General features: G+C 34.6%; 2 protein-coding genes across 2 annotated transcripts; one reads left to right on the top strand and one right to left on the bottom strand.

Annotated features, from left to right (window-relative positions):
* Positions 1 to 1,775: 1,775 nt before the first annotated feature.
* LOC145814084 (uncharacterized) lies at positions 1,776 to 5,891 on the bottom strand. Its single transcript, XM_082910610.1, has 8 exons — positions 5,673 to 5,891; positions 5,365 to 5,422; positions 4,232 to 4,365; positions 3,600 to 4,141; positions 3,102 to 3,229; positions 2,679 to 2,722; positions 2,338 to 2,569; positions 1,776 to 2,242 (listed from the first exon to the last, which is right to left on the bottom strand). Exons 1-8 carry the CDS (start codon positions 5,889 to 5,891, stop codon positions 1,776 to 1,778), a joined length of 1,824 nt encoding a protein of 607 aa, XP_082766736.1.
* A 3,152-nt stretch (positions 5,892 to 9,043) lies between these two features.
* Positions 9,044 to 14,766, top strand: LOC114291876 (putative serine/threonine-protein kinase PBL3). The gene is made up of 6 exons (XM_028235757.2): positions 9,044 to 9,280; positions 11,518 to 11,834; positions 11,932 to 12,067; positions 13,032 to 13,168; positions 13,278 to 13,401; positions 14,154 to 14,766. The coding sequence occupies exons 1-6, from the start codon at positions 9,220 to 9,222 to the stop codon at positions 14,477 to 14,479; spliced, it is 1,101 nt and encodes a 366-aa protein (XP_028091558.1). The 5' UTR covers positions 9,044 to 9,219; the 3' UTR covers positions 14,480 to 14,766.
* Positions 14,767 to 21,675: the final 6,909 nt, after the last annotated feature.

Here is a 21,675-nt window from a genome sequence, read left to right as displayed (position 1 = left end):
TTACCGGACTGATTATTTAGCCTTAGAACAAGAACGGTACAATTAGCGCCTACAATGGGAACAACAAATGGCTAATCAGCTCAATACATTGGGTATTCGGTTCGATGAATTTGGTACTCGGTTCGATGAAATTGCCACCGCTCAAAACTCACTAATTCATCAATTTGGTGAGTTTCGTGTAGACTCAGAGAGACACACTAAACTGACAAGGAACTGCATTGATCTGATTGACCATCGAGTCACTCAGTTGTACCATCAGCACTTTCCTCCACCTCCAACACCACATGACAAGGATGCTTAACTTGTTTAAAAATCAAGTAAAATGGTTCACAGATATGGTGGTTATATTTTTTTCTCTTTTTTTGTTTTGGTTATATATTTGGTGAGTTTTGTTGTGATTGTTTTACTTTTGTTATTTTGTTATAAACTTTTCTATTCACGTAATGAATAACAACGAGGGGTTTTTTTTGGAATCATTTAATTACATAGTTATAATGTTATAACAATCTGTGCAAAAAGATTATGCATTGAAAAAATTATTTGTACAAAAATTAATAAATAGTAATTCATAAATGTCTACGAAATCCTTCATTTGAATAAAATAAATAAAAATTACACAATTATTAAATAATTTTTCTGCATCAATTATAATATAAAATTAAATTAATGTTCTGAAATTAAATAAAATAAGTTACAATTTAACAATATTTAATAACAAACATTCTTTTTTTAATGAAAAGGAAAAAAAAAAGTTAATATAAACTTTTGTACAGAAAATTAAAAAGAATACCCCAGCGTTTACACAAATTATACACCCTTACTTTAAGATGTACCCAGCGAATTTTTACACATTTTTCATATAAAATAATATTTTGCTATAAAATCGGGTGATATAAAACAATAAAATATAATTTACTTTTTTATTTTATTTTATTTTATTTTATTTATTATTATTATTTATTTGTTACACTTTTAAATGGTGAACTTATCACCACCACCACCTAACACTACCAACCACCCATCTGCCACTACCACCCACCAGCCACCACACCCATCTGCCACTACCACCCACCACCCATCTGCCACCCACCACCACCCATCACCCATCACCACCCACCACCACCCATCTACTACCTACCACCACCCACTACCCATCACCACCCACCACCACCCACCTACCACCACCACATTTACCACCCACCACCCACCACCCACCACCACCACCACCCACCCACTACCTATCTACCACCCACCATCCACCACCCATCACCACCCACCACTACCCACCTACCACCACCACCCACCACCCAACACCCATCTGCCACCCACCACCACCCACCACCATCTACCCATCTGCCACCACCACATTTAATTTAATGACAACATATTTATTTATGAAAGTTACTAAGAAACACATTGCATATTAATAACAACATATTAAATTGTCTTTGCTAGACTATACATAAAATTACATATTACACATTACATGAACAACATATTTAAGTATACACTGATATGCGAAAACCATTATCTTCATTGCCCATGCGATGATGCTTGTGTTTTATTTCGTTTCATTGCCATTTAGCCCAATCGTTGTCCTCAGTATTAGTTATCCTACAAGAAGATACAAGAAGTCAGTAAATCACAGAAACAGACAAGGAAGGGCGAAGTTATGTAGTAACGGTGTCATAATGACTGAAATAATTTACCAAATAATTATGCATTCACAACCAGTAGTCAGTACGATATTCACTTACCTTGTTCATATCCCTTTTCTATTCATGGTGAATATGATTTTGCCACATAGCAGTAGCAATTGCATCCCTAACGTTCAATTGGGACGTTAACCCCTGTTGTGACATGTCAACGTAGTCAGCTTGGTCTTTAACAAGCCCATCTACTTCTGCTTCTGCGGCCATTTCATTATCAACTTCCATGAAGAATGGATCCATAGCTGCATGCAAACGGATCCAATTGTGCACTACACAACATGCAATCATGAGAGGTCCTTGTCGTGTAGACTTGTAATTTGGTATGGACCGCAATATTGGGAAACGCTTCTTCAAAACACCAAATGTTCTTTCTATGACATTGCGTAATGACGAATGTCGATGGTTAAACAATTCTTTAGGTCCTGCATAACGATGGCCACGAAACTCTTGCAAGTGATACCGTTGAGACCGAAATGGGGCAAGAAATCCAGGCATGTTCGTGAAACCAACATCAACTAAATAGTACTTGCCTACATATAAATAATGAATACACAGTTCTGTCAATTGATATGTACAAAAACAGACAAGGAAAAAAGTGTACCGTATGTTATTCAGGGACAGTCACCATTGGGTGGGTGTGAGAACTGTAGATCAGCTCGTGTAATAGAGTCAACCAGAATAGCGTTGTCGTGAGCGCTACCTTCCCATCCAGAATTAATAAATGTGAACAACATATCGAAGTCGCAAGCTGCGAGTACATTTTGCGATACCGTTGCTTTCTGACCGCGGAATGTATTTTGTCTTGAAGCAGGGACCCATGCATCCACCAATGTGCCATCGATAGCACCGACACAATCCTAATTGACAGATATTTGTTTGATATTAAAAGCGAAACAAACTTCGATATTACTTTCATAATAAAAAAAAATAATATTTATTAACACTTATTGATATGAACAAACTTACAGGATAGTCATACTGTTCGTACCTTGAACCAGGGAAAAAATCTCCTGTCATTTAAAATTTTTCCCGGTATGTCCTCTAGGTTACGTGGTTTGATAACCGATGATGAAAGCTTGCACAATGCCCGCATAACAATTTTTATGTGCCGACAAATTGTTTCCGTGGAGTGTTGAAATCTATCTGCCATTATTCGATGGTGATCATTTTGTGCAAAAGTGTATAAAAAAATTCCAAGCGATTCCTCCACACTGATATGCATATGTTCAGTATCGATAAAGCCATTATGGAATAAAGTGCCTTTCAATAAAATGAATGTTTGTGCATCCATTCGCATAACGCTCATCATTGTTTCTGGATGGCCATTTAATAGGCCGAAGATGTAATCATCACCTCTGAATGGACACGTTCACTGCGGTCGGCGACTACTTGACGCGTTGATATGGTCATGCATTAAAGCAATCATCAAAAAATCCATAAAATCATCAACAACCTCATCCTCCTCTGATGAGAGCTCCATTGTATTGTTTTCTCTATTAGATGACATATGCCTTTGTCTACATCACAGTAAAAGCATAATTATAAAATATGTTATTCATGCAGTAACAGTTAGCGTTATTGGTGAAATAGTAAAATTCAGAGGAGAACAAAATTTATTTAACACATGGTCATATTATAATAACAGAACATAGTTTTAATATAACAGAAAACACTTAAAAATTCAAAAAAAGAAAAAATACGAACATAGAAAAGGAAAGAGGATATGATGGAATGAAAAAAAAATAATAAAACCAAATCAGGAATAATGAAATCATCAAACAGTTCAGCGAAGAAGATTTGCTAACACAAGCAAAACAGAACTTCTCAGTTCACTGCAAAGCGAGGATCATGGCTAGGCGCAAATGGGTAGGAGTGCGCATAAAAAACCTTCGCCATTCCTTATCCTTGAACAGTGTCAGTACCCTAACGTACTGCAATGGTGGTATGTCCCCAAGCTCAAGCAATGCATCTTGACATGCATCAAGGAAATAATCATCACCACCTGCACTTACAGCCTCAGTCTCATTTTCTCGTGCACGTGAATGTCCTGTTTTGGCTTGTACATAGGATGTGAAAGCTGCGCATACATCATCAAACCCACTTGATCGTGACTTTTTGGAATGACCACTGTCAGTCTGGCTGGTTGCAGGGCCCTTCTTGTGACCTTTGCCCTTTGCTGGATCCATATACTCATCCCCGAATAAGTCAACAGGAATGGCCTCAGCAGCATTACTCCCACCAGCGTTACTCCCACCAGCATCAGCGTTCCAAAATTTATTTAACATGTCATCTTCTTCTTCTGAGTCAAGGGGTCCTTGTGTGGATGCACGAGACAGGGCCCCTGTGGCACAACAATTTTCAACAATTTCTGCCATTTCTTGAAAATATTCAAACCCTTTTGTCCTAAACTTCTTCACATTTCTACTAGCCTACAACACTTACAAAACAAAAATTAAGCACTGTATATATCATGAAATGTTTAAAATAAAATTAGAAAATAGTACAGATTAATGGAAAACCTTATCCCAAAATTCATCAGGTGCAACAACAGTGCCTATAATAGGATCCCATCCCAGACCAATTTGTGCCTGCAGTCGCTTAAATGTCTGGTAATCAGCTTTCAATCGCTGATATTTTTGGCACACCTTGACACCTGTATACCGAAATCCATATATGTTGTGCAATTGATTTACATAATGATTCTAATGCCTAATTGTCCACGAAGTAGTACGGCCCGTTGTTTGATTGTTTCTAACCCCATCTCTCAACATATTTATTAATTTCGTTTCAATTCTGGGCGTCCACATTTTGGTGTTCTCATTGTCATCGGAATTATTTCCATAAATCTATAAACATACAAATTATATTTAAACTAGTTTGGGATGGATATACAAGCATAACAAAGTATTTTAAAGTAGTCTGCAATGGATATACAAGAATAACAGCGTCAAAATGGTTTGAAGGAGAACACAGATAAAGGAAAAAGAACAAATGATTTTATTTCAAGGAAAAAAATACGTAGCAGATTAATTGAATTTAAATAGCAGAAATATAACCACAAAAAAAAAACATTCAGATAGCAGAAATATAACCGCAAATAATAAAAAAAAAAATCAGTAAACATTGTGTTTAAATAGGAGGAAACAAATCAGTAAAAGAAAAATTAAGGAAAAAAAATTAGTAAAAAAGCCTGGTAGGTTCAAACAGACCGGTAGGTTTAAACCATTAACGAAGAAATGGAAAACTGGAAGACAAAATCGGAAGAGGTGGGAGGATCGGGTGGTTGACCGGCCGGGTGTCCCAAGCACTGCCGCTTCAGGTTCTGATCGATGATCGATGAAAGGTTCAAACAGTTCATAATTTAAAATAACAACTGATCTGAAATGGAAAATACGCCTCTACAAATTCTCATAAACCATCTAGGAACTGATTTCAACTTCTCCGAAATCATTTATACATAACAGATGAAGATTGATTTACTGACTATTCTTGAAGAACAAAAAAGTTGAAACAGTTTAGGATGAAGGATGAAGAATGAAATCATTTATCGACTCGTCTGAAATCATTTTCAGATAACAGATGACGAATGAAGGATTTATTTACCAGATTAGTGGGAGTTGAATAGTTATCGCCGGTGATGGAATGTGTATACTGATTGAATATGCCACTGTTTGCTCGTCGGATTCGACAATAAATTTGATAAATTTGACCTGAAAAAAATTAAAAATAAATTAAGATGAATTTCTCAAATAATTTCCCTATAACAAAATATGTAAATAAATTTGTGAGTAATTTCACCTCGCAGTCGTCGTTGTTTGGTTGCCCGTAAGAAGAATCGTCCGCAACGCACAAATCGTAACTCAGTCGATTTGTGAAATATGATACCAGTACAGAGCGGGTTGGGTGGATTCATTATTTATAAAATGAGTCTGAAACGCACCCGTGATGAATCTGAAGTACGGATGTTTGATATAGAGAAGCCACCCGTGATGAATCTGAAGGACTGATGTAGATGATGAATCTGAAGGACTGATGTAGATGAGGTTCACGTGAAAGTTGCAGAGACGATGAAGAAGGCAGAAACGTTGAAAGGGAGATACAAGCTGCCAAACAGATTTTCAAAATGTAATTTGAATTAACACGCGGAATCAATTTTTGAACGTCGTATCCAAACGTCATGCGCGAGCTCACGTGTTGAAAATTGATTTGAATTAACAACCAAACAAAGCCATAGTTTGTTGTGTAGATCATTCTTGCAAAAAAAAATGAAATTGATTGAACATTTATAATTCCATGACACAAATATATTGGCCTTATTTCGTTTGTTTTTTAGAAAAAATTTTGGAAAAAATTCTCTACAAACAAATTTTCAAGAGTAATCAAACCAAACAATTTTTTTCAAAAAAATATCAAAATTTTGTTTGGTTACCTATTTTTCAAAATCACTCTCTCTCTCATACACATCAAATCATTTTTTTTAAAACTCTCTCTCCCAAAATAATTTTCCAAAATCATTTCTGAAAAAGACAAATCGAACAAGTTTTCGTACTTTTTATCTAAAAAACTAGTCTATAAACACAAACCAAACACACCCATTTATTTTTTAAAAAATAAACAGCTAACATGATTTTAATATTTTTTTAAAAACAATTAGAATCAAATCATGATATTGTAGATTTTCAATTAACTTAATTTTTTACAAGAATAATATGCTTGACAAATTCTATAAAATAAACAGTTTGGATCATCGAAAAAATCTTCCACCAAGGAACCATATTATCCTATTGTGACCATGTATCCCAAGCCCCCTAGCAAAGAAGTCTCACAAAATTCTATGATTTATATTCATCCATTCATATTTATATGACTCTTATTAGAAAGAATATGAGAAATAAAGTAGAGAGAGAGAGAGAAGAAATGAGGTACAAGAAGAGAGGGTGGGGAGAACATAATACTGTGTTTTTATTTTACCAAAAATTTTACAAAATAAGCAAGGATAAATATGGTATTTCATAAAATAAAAAAGATTAAAAAAAAATTTTGGATGACCTCATCAAATTTCATCCTTTTTTTTTTATTCAAAAAATTTCATCCACTTACCTAACGGTTGGTTAACGGTCAGGGTCTCAAGGGTCCGTGTGGTGTAATTTTTCCATAGTGGTGGAGCTGGCTGGGTGTGATTTGGGTTTTTAAATTTACTTTTTAAAGAAGGGTGTTATTATTAACACCTCATAAATTATTTTGAATCTTTTAATTTTTAGTTTTTTATTATTATAATAATAATTTCAAATAAAATTACTATAAAGAATATCTTTAATTTTGAGACATTTCATCTCACAATTAAACATGCACACTCATTACATTATAAATTAGAATTTATGAGAGCATTTGCCTCTACCACCTATCCATCTTTTCTAAATTCTACCTTCAAAACTTACCCACTCTCAAAACTTTGAAAATTCTTTGGCGGCAATATTCCGACAGTAACTGTGGCAATCATTTGATTACCTATACTTTTCCGGATATGACAATGAGTGGGAATTTTTTTGGCAACCACTAGAGGTGCACAACAATAAAAGTTTAGAGGAGGTTTATAACTTTGATGTTGTTCTTAATTCAGAGAAGATTGGCCTTGTAAAGGTAAATATATTAAAAAAATATAAAAATAATAAAATATGTTCGTCATTTTTTAGGGACTGAACTCTCGAACGTATGACCGAAATTCGGAAACACAGGCATGAACATTGTTTATTTGTTCGAGAACCGATAACCGAACATTGATTTTGAACTTTTTGTGATCTGAGATGAGTCTCAAATGAAGAAAACTTGAAGAGCTGAACCATTTTAAAAATTGGGAATCAGAGATTTTAATATTCGAGATGTGATTGTATGATAGATAAGGTTGGTGACAATCATAGATAAATTTTGTATTTAAACATCCCTTGAAAGATTATTGTAGCTTAAATCAAGAGTTTAAATTTGAGAACAATGAAAATCGACAGAGACAATATTCTTCTTCTTATTTTTCTTCTTCTTCATGAGTTTTGAAAATGATGAGACTCTTCTTCTTTTTAGTAAGTTTTGTTAGGGTTTTTTTGGAAGCGAGGTTTTTTTAGAAGTGTGGAATGTGCATTCAATTGGTGAAATATTTAAGAATAATTTTAATATTATTTGCGGGAAGAATTTTTTTTTAAAGATTTTAAAATTTATAAGTAGGATAAAAGAAAAAATAGGGAGTGCATTTATGGGTGTTAATGCCACTCTTTAAAAAATGGTTTTGGCTAGGGCTGAGCAAGGAATCCGTGAAATCCGTAATTCGATCCAGTCCAGTCCAATTCGATAGGTTTGGATTGATTTTTTGAATCCGCGATTTGGTTCCAGATTGAAGAATTAAAAATTCATAGTTCATGGATTGGTTCCGGATTGAATCCCACGGTTCCGGATTGGAACCAATCCGGACCGTATACAAATAGTCTATATTTTTATTATACATCTTCCCCCATAGTATCTTCTCTCTTATTCTATGTAAAATCTAAACTCAAACCTAAAACCGTATAATATCTTCTTTTATTACTTTTGTTTGTTAGTTTTAAGTTTTAATTTGCAATGGTCTAAATACTTATGGTAAAATCAGTTTTCTTATGATTGTTTAAATTCTAGAACAGTATATCGTTATTATAGAAAAACATGTTGCAATTATGGAACTAATATAGCGTTATGTTTATATTTTTATGAAATTTAAGTATTATATATATATATTTTTGTTATTTAATTATGTGAATCCGTAATTCTAAACCGATTCAATCCGTATTTAAATGGATTAGTTCGGATTGATTCCATTATTTAAACGGATTGAATTGATTCAAATTTTTCAAAAACCATAAATAAGATATTGATCCTAATTTTATCTTATTCCGATCCAATCCGGACAATACTCACCCTATCACCCTAGTTTAGGCCAAACTTTCGGCATTGGGTTTTGCCAAACGTTGAACGGTTAGCAAGTTTGAAAATTTTCTCACAAATCAGGACGACCCTCTATACAATACTAATATTCAATACATAGGCATGCAAGTTCGCTCGGACAAAATGGAATTATAGTCAGCATTTGAACATCGAAACCTCCCAATCAATTGCGATGAGATAGAAGAAGATTGAATCAGTCAGCATTTGATTTGATCATCGCCAGAGCGCTCTCTCTCTCTCTCTCTCTCTCGCTCTCTCTGTAAGTTAGTCATTAAATTAATACTATAATTGTCTTTCGTCTGTATACATCACATTGTATATCGATATCAGTTTGTGTAATAGTGGGACCACAAAACTTGTATAGTATTTGATTGATTTTCAAACAATTGCTCTGTAGATTTGCGTAGACATTTTGACTGACCGAGAAGATCAACTCTGCTTCCCAAACCCAATTCAATGTACTAGGAGTTAGAGAGAGAGAGACCCAGAAACCCAATTCAATGTACTAGGAGTTAGAGAGAGAGAGAGAGAGTTTCTAGTTATGGGTAATTGCTGGTGCAGACCAGTAAAGTGTGCTCATGCTTCTTCCAGCCAATTCTTTGGTAAATTTGTCTTCTGATTTTGAATTTCCTAGTATTTGAGTCTGCTTGTTTGTTTGTGGCTGTCTTTGATTTCTCTTCCTCTTCTTTTTTTTTTTGTGTTTTGCATTTGTTGTTTTGACAATTTTAGTTTTTGTTCCTTTTGAGATATGGGTTTCCACAATTTACTTGTAACATCTCTTCTGCAGAGAAGAATTGGAGAGCGATTTCAACTTCTTGTATATTCAGTCCTCTCTCTGACTCTCTAAGCAAACTTTAGAAATCTTGGGTGGAGTTATAAGCTTATTATTGGCCATGGAGTAAGTAACCATGGCCATCTTTATCATTTCAATCCATGAAAACTTTAGCTTGAATTTTTATATTTTTTTCTTTTCTGGGTTCTGAGCCTCTTGTGGCAAGAAGGGGTGGGCCTTCACCCAGTGTCAAGTTGCTCCACTCTGATTTGGGCGTCAATGATTTAAAACACAGAAACATCCTCTCTGCATGTGGGGGTAATGTAAGGCTGTGTAAACCATTCTAGACCGAAAAATTATTTAGTGCTCTTGGAGCAAATTCGATAGTTTTTGGTCTAGACAATAGGGTCCATCACTTTTGTGTCGGTGTTTTAAAAGACAACATGAGAGGTGTCAATTGATAAATGGCATGGAGCATTTCTCCAAGAGCATCTACTAATTTTTCTCCCAGGCCCTGTAGTGGCAGTAGTTTCATGCTGTTGGTGGGTTGCCCCTCTCTTTTGTTTTCTTTTTCTACTATGTATGTTTGAATTAATTCTGAACCCAAGAGACTCAAAACTGGAAAAAATATTTCTTGACGTGTTACGTAAAAAAAGAAAAAAGAAAAAATGTACACCCAGTTTAGTCCTGTTAGATGAGGCTGTCCATGTAAAACATACTTGCATAGTGTTATTCAGCATTTTAGGGTGTTTGGTAGCTTCTAAAATGCATGGGTCTTGTTAACGTGCTCCTTTTGGAAACATGTTAAGAAGGTTTAAAAAGATTGTACATTCTTTGTTGCATGCGCTTTCATACAGAATGTCCAATCTTTTTAAACTTCTTAACATGTGCCCTAAGGGTGCATGTTAACAAAATCCAAAACGCATTACCTGTATTTGTGGAGAGGGAGCACTAGTTTGAAAAGACATTGATTTTTTCCTTGCTCTTTCATTCACCTAATAGGAACTGAAACAAATGGATCTTGATTTTCTCATGATTGGGCTACTCTTAATTTTTCTTGTGAGAAAAAATTTTCCGGATGTAGAAAGCAAATATGTGTGTATATGAATTTCCTGTTATAAGTATATTCAGGCACACTAATATTCCCTTTTGGAGACTAGGAAACTTCAATTGACCACTAGATTTTCACTTACTCTGATCTGTACATAAGAAACTGCCCTGCTAAAATTTCAGGGAGTTTACCTGGTTCAAGAGAGCAATGTAACACACAATGAATGATCCTTTGCCTTCTAAGAAACAAATGTGAGTTGGTTTGAGTTTCGATCAAGATTGGAAACAATCACTGACCTTTTTTCTCAGTCTTCTTAATTTTTGACCAATTTGTTGTTTCATCTCTTAGTAGCTCATTAACTACATGGTATTAAATGTTGGAATCATGTATACTTTTGGATGTTCTGCCACTGCCTTGGAGATCTATTTTTGCTTGTTAATCTTCTGAACACTTTTGCTGAAACAATTGATCTTGTAGCCTTGAATCTTAGATACCTATCATTGCATATTCCAGAAAGTGATGCACTTGTTATTGTTTTAGTTTTCCTTTCCTGTACACTTCTTCATTTAGAACTTATGATATCTTGATAAGATATTTACAGAGTCCTTGCTCATACCACCTCAAGTCAACTTTTCACTTATTCACTTTCCTAGCGTCAACCAAAACCCGACTAAAAGCATTCCACAAAGTTCATGTATATGGACAATATTTTTAGTTGTATTTAATTAGTCAACAGTTACAAGTGAAAAACTAATATGAGACTGTTTACTACATTAGCAGTTATATAAAGATTACATAATATAACTGTTTATGATGAATTTTCCTGTATTGTTTGTTAGCTCATGCTAGTGCTATTTTGTATGACTTGTTTGAATTTTGAATCAGTTCCAATTCCAAAAGATTTGCATAGAGGAATTGCACATGGGTCAAAAAGTTTTTTTTGATGCAACTTAGTCTAATGGTTTATTGCTAAATGTTTTATTTGCTTTATAATTTTTTCTACTCTTCTCATCTAGATACGACAACACCCCCTAGCAAGGCAAAACATGATTCAACCCTTTCCAGACAGAATGGAAGTTTGAACAAAGTTCTCATAGCATCCAAAGGTGATACATCTATCTCCAACAACCTCAAGTCCTTCACTTTCAATGATCTCAAGAATGCCACCAAAAACTTCCGTCCAGATAGTCTTCTTGGTGAGGGAGGGTTTGGATGTGTCTTTAAAGGATGGATTGATGAGAACACTTTTGCTCCCACCAAACCTGGAACTGGGATTGTAGTGGCTGTCAAAAAGCTCAAGACAGAAAGCTTTCAAGGTCACTGGGAATGGCTTGTATGTGTCAAGACTGAATTTAAGATTTCATCTTCTCTTGAATACCCTTGCATGCTGTTGTATGAAATAAACTCCATTTAATTGTTTGAACTGGCAGACAGAAGTAAACTACTTAGGTCAGCTTCGCCATGAAAATCTTGTGAAACTCATTGGGTATTGCTCAGATTCTGAGAACAAACTTTTAGTTTATGAGTTCATGCCAAAGGGAAGCTTGGAAAATCATATATTCAGAAGTAAGTTGATTTCCTTGCTTCTTCCTTTTCCCTTGAGATTCCTTGAAATATATCAATTAATCTTATTCTTCTGAATGAAAACAAGAACTATATGAAAGTTACAAAAGTATTACAAGAGTGGATTTTTGATAGTGCACTAGATGATTAAGCCATGGAAAAGAAAAGGTTTTGAGAATGATCATGCAGGGGATCAAGTTTCTGTTGATACCACCTATGATTGTGCATATATAGTCCAAATGTGACCCGGTTAGAAACTTCTTTTTGAAAGGAGCCCCATTTGCAACCATGTATCTATTTAGCCACACCAAGTTTTTCCTTCGATTTTTCCAGCTAAGCTGACCCTGAAAGCATGTTTCTTTTGCAATCAATCATATTTCTATTTAATTTTTACTTGTCCAAAAGAAGGAAAGAATTGTATGTACAATATTTTCAGTGAAGGAAAATTTCTAATTGCAATTTTACAAAAGCTATGGGCTATGTTATATTATAAGCCTGTTAAATGGATCTGCCTTGTTAATCTACCCGTTGCCTGTAAGATGGAAACTAACTGTATGATATAACTGACGTTAATCCTCTTCCAGGAAGACTACATGCACAATCTCTACGTAATTACAAGGGGCTTGTTTGTCGAACCCAAAAGCAACATCTTATAGTATTTTCATTTACCCATATCACGGAAGTAGTTTAACTACACTGAGAGGGGATCAGAAGCGTAGGGAACTTTCTGATGCACTGTGCACTTGGAATAATTGTGTCTTTTACTTTTCTTTTTTCTTATTTTTTGCATCTTTAGTGGCATTTTCTTACAGAAGAAAAATTCTCTTTTCACTAGATAATATTTTATTTGTTCAAATCACAGTCCACAGATAATTAATTACTCAGTTAGCCATGGATGATTTATATTTGCGTGTTTGTATTTTCTAGTCAGAGAGTTCTTTGAATTGTTTTTTCTTTGTCACTGCAGAAGGTGTTCAACCTATTCCTTGGGCTACACGGATGAGTATTGCCATTGATGTTGCACGGGGATTATCCTTTTTACATAATTTGGATGCCAATGTAATATACCGTGATTTGAAGGCTGCAAACATTCTACTTGATTCGGTATGATCACAAATTTGAACTTTGAGCTCATCGATCAATACAGAAATGCTGCCCTTGAATTTCTACAATCAGTTTCCATACCTCATGGAGCTTTGACAAATTTGTGTAGGATTTCAATGCAAAGCTTTCAGATTTTGGCTTAGCAAGGGCGGGTCCTACTGGAGATAACACTCATGTTTCAACAAGAGTTGTGGGAACTCGGGGTTATGCTGCACCAGAATACATAGCGACAGGTTTTCATCCTTCTATTGCTTCCTTATTGTATTTCCTTAAATCAGAACAGTTTATATACTTGATTGTGATGGGGCTGTTGACAATCAGTTTTTACCTTTCAAAGTTCAAGTTTTTGATCCTTCTATTACTGTCAAAACCATTCCAAACTCATCATATGTTATCAAATTTTTGCACTACTTTCAAGTTTGCTGTTAGTTCCTTGGCCATCAAAAATTGCATTTTCTCTCAAATGGGTAGAGAGAGTTTCCATTTGATCTCAAGCCTGCATTTTTGCTTCCTCCTTTTTTAGGAAATTTCAACAGCAGCCAAGATACAGAAGCGATTCAATATAAGAGTACAAGCACCTACATTCATTTTTAAGTTGGAAAGTTTGCATAATAATCTCATTGTTTTTTTTTAGTAACTATTATTGATTGTTCACAGACAACCTTTTGACTGACCCTTTTTTTAAAAGAAATTGAAAACAGGAGCAGAAAAATTAGTTGTACTATTGTGACTTTCTGATGTCATGATAGGAGCTTTAGACAATTTGGTCTGTCCAGGTGAAGAATTTCCAAGATAGTATTTATATTCTCTTAAATAGGAAAAAAGATGGCATGCAAGCTTTAGTATATAAATATTGGCTATAAACCCCCAATAAAGGACTGAATTGTATCATTATGCTCATTTTTCAATTTAATTTTTCTCCATAGATGCATGAATAATTTAATCCAGACTAAAGAAAAGAAACTGTTCACTGCCACCCAAACAGGTCGCTTAACTACAAAGAGTGATGTGTACAGCTTCGGAGTTGTCTTGTTAGAATTGCTATCTGGAAGGCGCGCAATTGGGGATGAGAGAGCCAATGTTGAAGAAACCTTGGTGGAGTGGGCAAAGCCTTTCCTATGTGACAACAGGCGAGTTCTAAGAATAATGGACACGCGACTTGAGGGTCAATATGCCAAGAAAGGGGCCCAAGCTGCAGCTTCACTCGCATTACAGTGCGTAGACACAGATCCAAGGAATAGGCCAACCATGTTAGATCTTCTGTTTGCATTGGAACAACTTAAAACATCAAAGGACGCCACAAGAAGCTAAGATTGAGCATCATGGGATTGAATAGTTGGCAATTGCTACAACAAACTGAAGATAATTCACAGCCAGTCTCGTACACAGATTTGTTTTTCTTATACTACAGGAAACTATGAACAAGGCATAAATTTTTACTTGGTCGTTGACATGTAAAAATTAAAAATTATACTTTATAAAATATCTATACTTGTAGATGACATAAAATTGTATTTGGCTGAGAGATTTGAGGAGAAATTTGAAAAAAGAAAGAGAAAAAGTGTGAAATTAGGTGAAATTAAGATATATTTTATTCATATTTTATCTATTTTTTTTTCTTTCTATTTCTAAATTTCTTTTTAAACTTTCTAACTAAACACAGCATAAATGTATAATAAAGGAGTAAAGGAGGATTTAACGGGAAGTCATACCAGTTGTACTCGTTTCTCATTAGGTCTTTTTTGTTAATCCATAAGGTTTTAGAGTATATATTGTTTTCGGTCTTGAGTTCCTTTTTTTATTTATTTTTTATTTTAATTTGCGTCCAACTTTTGGACTGTGAGCTAACATGGCGTCACTTCCCAAATTGACACACTTCTAGGTGAAAAAGTCCTTTTAAATGAGTTTGTTGTGTTTGGAAGGGTAAACCAAGTGACTTCTTGGAGATGCATTTTCCACAAAACACCGGGTCTCGCTTGGGAATCTTTCTTTTTAATTAAAAAGTTAAAAAATTATTAAATTAGTTAAAAAGTCAACAACTCATATTAAAAAGTCAAAAATTTTCTTTTTTCTCTACTTTTTGCACATCTTTTCGTAAAAAGTCAAAAAGTCATCCTAAACATACTAGTTTTTTTTAGCTCATATTTTAGTTAAATAGTCAAAAAGTTACTAAATTAACCTGTTCCCAAACGAGGCCCTATTGTCTGAGATTTGAGTTGTGTTTGGTAAGGGTAACGCTATCTCTAATTGTTCATCAAATTCATCATCAAATTTAAATTTGGTGAAAAAGAACACATTTTTTTGTCTCGAACGGTTTTATCAAAACCCTATCAAATTGAGAACGGCCCAAAACTTTTACCAGACTGAGGAGTTAGGACAAATTTCACCATTTTATTGTGCGTGTACGTTGGTTGTGGGGCCCATCGGATGACCGGCTAAACGTTCGGCCGGCTGTCCTCTCGGTCATTCAGATTACACATAAAATGAACAGCAGCAGCCATGGTTTAGACTGTGAACTAACTTGCAAAGTTGGTTGCTTTTTGTGGCACCAAGACGAAATTTTTTACCAACATTGATCCATGGATAGCAGAGGCAAATGCATTACATGTAGATTTAAATTTGTATGAAAATTAGCCATTCATTTATCAGGTGCAACTCCAATAAGATTACTGTTGGTTTTGCAGAGGATTTGACAAAATTACTATTGCTGTGGTCTATAAAATAAGACTCTGCCAGTCTTGTAATTTCACAATATCATTATAATTTCTATTTTCTTTGTGCTCTGGTTAACTTCATTCTTCACTTGTTGTTTCATTTGTCTTCTTATTGTGTGAGCTTCAGTGTATATTTTATTTCGGGTAAACTACCAATAGGTCCTAATAGTTGAATTTAATTCCTATCAAATTCTATTGAAAATAATTTTTGGTAAAATTGTTGCTAAAAATAATTTTTTGTGACAATTTTTTATATATGTCGCTAAAAATTGATAATTAGTGACTTTTTTTGTCATGATTTTTATAAATTGTCGCTAAAACTTACAATTAGTGACTTTTTTTATGACAAATTTTTCTCTTAGGACCTATTAGACAATAAGTTCACTTATTATGACCTACTTGTAAGTATCCCTATTATTTCTTTAATTTTTCATATTTTTGTCTAACTCTTTTCTTGTTTCTTTTACAATATAGTTCAGTGTGTGTGTTGGATATTGAATGTTCTTAAAACTATGGAAGATTTTGAAATGTTTGAGGAATCACAGACTTCACAGCAAAACACTGATATTAATTTTATTTCGGAAACTTATCGTGTTTCTTGTGGTAAAGCGTTCACCATTATAGAAGATGAAACTTTATGTAGATCTTGATTGGCCGTCTTTCAAGATCCTATTATCAGTAATAGTCAAACCATGACAATATTCTGGGATGAGTACTCGTTTATTTTAATTCACAATTGAGTGATGAGTCATATTGAAATTGTATTTTTTTGTCTCACCGTTGGTCTGTCATGCAAAAGGCAATTAATAAATTCTATGGTTTTCTTGAGCAAATCCAATTGAGGCAACAAAGTGGAACAACTGAGGCAGACATGGTAATTTTCATTTATGTTATTAAATATCAATTTTTAATTGCTCAGTCTGCTTGTTATCGAAATGTTTATAATTTTCATTTTCTAGGTCGTTGAAGCTAAGCGCATGTATCATGCAATACAAAAAAAATATTTCACATTTGATACAAGTTGGGATATTTTGCAACAAAATTGTAAGTGGGATGAAATTAGAATACAACCCAAAAAAGCCACGCAACAAGCATATCCATTTTCCGATCCAACAACTAAAGGTGAGTCTTTTCAACCCAACAACATTATTGCGGAGGACCAACAATCGACTAATACATCAACATGACCAATTGGTACTAAGGCTGCGGAAGAGAAGTTGAAAAATCAAGCAATTCACGATGTTAGATTTGATGAAATGACTGCTAACCAATCTAAAATTGTTGAAGTATTGTCAATTATCTTCGCTAGAACTATTAAGCTAGATGAACAAAAGGTGGTAGACCGTGAACAGAAGGCTGCAGAGCGGCAAAGAAAGGTCGATGATAGGAGGAACAACTAAAAATATTATTTATGATGAATGAAAGAGAACAACGAAATAAGGATCATAAAATAATGTCAATGGACATGGCAAATTTAAATCCTATGCAAAGGGCCTACTATGAAGAATTTCCATGGCAAATCTTATTTCAATCAACAAATAGATTTCCATGACTGTTTCATAAAGACCATAATTTCTATTCAATTTCTTGTAGTGTATTTTTGCATTGCATTTTAATCTGTTTTCTATAGTTAAATCTATGTTGATGGTGGGTTTAAAATTTGAGAAATAACATGTGATTGGTCTGTTATGAGTACTAAGTGTATTGGTTTTATTATTGGTATCTGTCAAATAAGTATGAAGAGCTCAACATACAAGGTTTGACAATTGTAAAAAATTATCAACAGCTACCTGTAACTCTCTCATGATGGAGCTCACAAATCATTTTTTTTTTTTAAAACAAAAACAATAATAGAAACACACTAACTCCAAATCAATTTTAAAAACAAAAATGATAGAAACACAGTTTTGTAGGATTCACAAATCATTTTTAAATCATGCTCAGAAATCATTTTTGTAGGATTGAAACACACAAATCATTTTTTTGTGCAGAGGTAGTTTTTAAAAATTTGATTCACAGTTCAAATTTCTATCATTTTTGTTTCTATAATTTTTTAAAAAAAAAACATGCTCACAAATCTTTTTTTTTTTTTTTTTTGATGTAAGATTCATTGATTTCTGTTGTATCAAAATTGTGAAAAATGTTACATGTTTGCTAACAAATTGCCTTTTCATGTTTCTTGTATCAAACTTGAACAACATACGTAGTGACATAAGGATCAGGCCCATATGACAAAAACAAATGAACAAGACATACAAAAAAATTGTACAAGAAATAGAAAAATACATAATATTGCTACATAGTCCAATTTAAACATACATAGTACTACTACATTCATAAAGAAAAATTTAAAAAGTAGTACAAGAAATAGAAAAATGAAAATATAGAATGTAGTAGTACATCGTCAAAACAAACAAAAATCACATAAATTTGTGATACATCTAATCTCTCATCCAAACACATCAAAGGTCATTGTCAGGTGGTGGAGGAGGGAAGTAGTGCTGGTATATCTCGCTGACGTGATGCTCAATTCGATCTATGCGATTGCTTTCCATTTCATGACGTCTTTTAGTGTCCAAATGAAACTCACCAAATTGTTGAATTAATGAGTTTTGTGCGATGGCAAATGCATCGAACTGATTAACCTAATGCAATGAACTGATTAGCCATTTGTTGTTCCCATTGAATACACCGATTGTGACATTCTTGTTCCATAGCCAAAAAATAGTCCAGTATTGAGGTTGTTCAGTTGCTGGTATGGCATTGTCATGGGGGTCTTCGGGAGTATCAACTGTTAGTGTATAAACAATATAGCAAATAAGCATTAAAATTTGGAACAACATCAAAATGTCATCTTTTGGGAGTGACATTTTCTACTATAAAACGATGGAGAATACAAAGGTGGGGTTTCAAATGTCTTGCTTGAAAATTACTTCGGGTAAATCTCCTCTCAAATAGTAGTATATACTTCACTTATGTTGCCAACAATATCAAGTAGGTCAGACTCACTGTGAAAATAGATATGCATATCTCCTTGCTCAACTCCAATAATTCGTGATAAAGTGGAGATATCAAACTCAATAGCCTTGCCTTTCACATAAGATAGAAGACTAAAGTCTTCATCTTCTTCATCAGTAGATTTCAAGTGAATATAAAATAAAGACACAAGACGAGAATATACCTTTTGTGATAAATTAATTAAATTTAGCGACCCCATAGCCTTATATTAAGTTTGCTAACTAACAGAAGATCATATTGAGCAGGAAGATTTGAAAGGCTTGTTCATGATTGTAAGTGAGAAAATCAGTAGAAGGATAAGCTGAACTTTGAGGCTGCTATTGTTGTTGTTGGCGTGGTAGAGAGTTGGAGGTTATACCATATTTTGGTCTTACTCTTTTTGTTCTAGACATAATGTGAATATATGTTGAATTTGATTGGGAATGTGTTAAATGTGAATTGTTGATTTTAAAGGTGTTGAAATTGAGTGTAGGGTGACAAAATGGTGTGAAAAGGTAGTGCAAAACAAAAAAAAGAAGTGCAACAGATAGGGAAGTGCACATAGAAAAATGAAGTTCACAAACAAGGCCGGTTGATCGGCCGGTCAATCGACTGGTTAACTAACCGGTTGACCAATTTTGGTGCAGAATTTGCTTTCGGTTTCTATTGCTTTGGGTTGCTGCTTTTTTGAATAATGCACACTTCCTTCACCAAAAAATGACATACATTTCTGCAAGGCATTGTGTCTATATAGAGTGTATTGTCAATAGATTTAAATGAGGTAGGTGGTGGAGGGAAGTAATGAAGTGGGTCAATTTCTTAAATGAAGTAGTTGGATGGTTGTGTATGTTTCATGAGGCATTCGCCACACCGAACAAACAAGTCTGCATTCTGATATGATGGTGAAGTAGTTGGATTTTACAGAGGTATTTAATATGAAAAATGTTGGGTATATATCAAATTTATTGGTAATTCATTTGTAATATATAATTCATTTGTCTATCATTTTTGTAATTCATTTGTGAAGTCTAAGGCATTCATTTGCAATTCACTTGTAATTTAATAAATGGTGGATACATATAAGAATCATCAGTCATTTGTAATTTAATAAATGTAGTAGTGTTGCACTAAAGTGAGGTATATGTTATAGGCATCCATATCAGTAGTTCAAAGCCATATCATGACACAACATCAGTACATTGCTAACAAATTCATACTATTTTTGATAATGACAAAGTTAACAAATCAATAATACTAGCAAAAACGGATGTGTACAGTGTGAAGAGCACCAACAACAAACACTGACAGTATTTGACTAACAAAAAAAAAAATGATGTGTGTAAATGAAGTTTAATAGCAACAACAAACACTGACAACATTCCTTGTGTAATCATCTCCCAATCGAAAAAGCCAACCAAAAGTTCATGTTCTCATCCACGTGATGAAATTAGTTTTCACCATGAAGATGCCACATATGTTCTATTAAATCATTGCAGAGGGCATGATATGCATTCTTATCTCTAATACCTAAATGACGCGACATAAATGATTGGAAGTAATTGTTATTGCTGCACGAAAATAGTATTGGCGAGTTAGTGTTAAAATTTCATAATTAAAATTGTGTGTGTTGTTTTCTGACCACACTGTCAAACAAGTACTTAGCTGGAGAACACCGGCAGAATAAATCACGCCTGAACGACCTGTCATAGAAAGAAGAAGACTCCGGCGGTGGTTCGTCCACCCGAGGGCACTCCGATGATCAAGTTAGTTATCTCTCAAAGATAACAAAAGTGTTTAACTCACTATTCAGAATATAAAAAGCATACCTAAAATCCACGATGGCGCCTCTCTTTTATAGCCAACACTGACCTAATCCCAATAGAAGCCTAGCTTCAATGGACTCTGGCTCAATACTAATCCTAGACTCCTAGTCAGATTGGAATAAACTCTCTAAGAGTCTTATCTTTATCCAAACTGAAATCCTCTCACATTCTTGGACTTTTGTCCCTTATCTGCTTATCCCGAATTCCAGTATCTTCGTAGATAACCTTGGCCTAGTCGAGATTATCTCGGCGTCATGTCAAGGACACGTGGCACCTCGGCTGGCACTCCGGTGCCTCTTCAGCCACGTGTTGTCATTCAAAAATTATCTCCTCACAATTACCCTATAGGTTCTATTACCTCGGCATCCTAAGGTGATGGAACCGATATCGTTTCTTCCATTTAGCATGTCGGCTAAGCTCGCTTTGTCCCTCATTACCGAGGTCATCATTCGTTGGCTCAATATGACCAAGACTTAGTCTGTTTTCATCAATGCTTTAGAACCAATAACCCAGTTTATTCAAGTTTCTCAACCGAGATTGTCCCTTTAGCCGAGGTCCTGCTCCATTAAATCAAGAACTCCAAGAGTTTCAACACGCGTATGAGCTGTCACGCACAGTATTTCAACCGTTTTTACCACGCGTCTTTCCCTTACTGAGCCGTGCCTGACATGCGCTATTAAGTCGCATCGCATTTGTGTGCGTCGTCTGACAAGCACGTCGTCCTCTAATTGCTACTTTGCCGCCATTCTGCGTGTTTGATCAAAATCATCTCTCTCTCTCTCTCTCCGTCTTTTCACTTTTGCATTTTCGTTTTCATTCAAACTTTCTCTCTCTCTCTACTCCCAAATCCTTCATTGTTTCAAGCTCTCAAGCTCTGCAACCACTCTGTTCACCTCCTTCGACGAAGCTTTTGCTACTCTTCTCCGATTGCTGCCATCGTCTGACCCCGGTGAACTTTACACCGGCTTCATTT

This window comes from Camellia sinensis, unplaced genomic scaffold (genome assembly GCF_055761805.1).
Source record: "Camellia sinensis isolate YWXY unplaced genomic scaffold, ASM5576180v1 Unanchor1, whole genome shotgun sequence".
In the NCBI taxonomy this organism is placed as follows: Eukaryota; Viridiplantae; Streptophyta; class Magnoliopsida; order Ericales; family Theaceae; genus Camellia; species Camellia sinensis.
The sequence above is the reverse complement of the archived record's forward strand: the minus strand, read 5'-3'. Positions and strand labels throughout refer to the sequence as shown.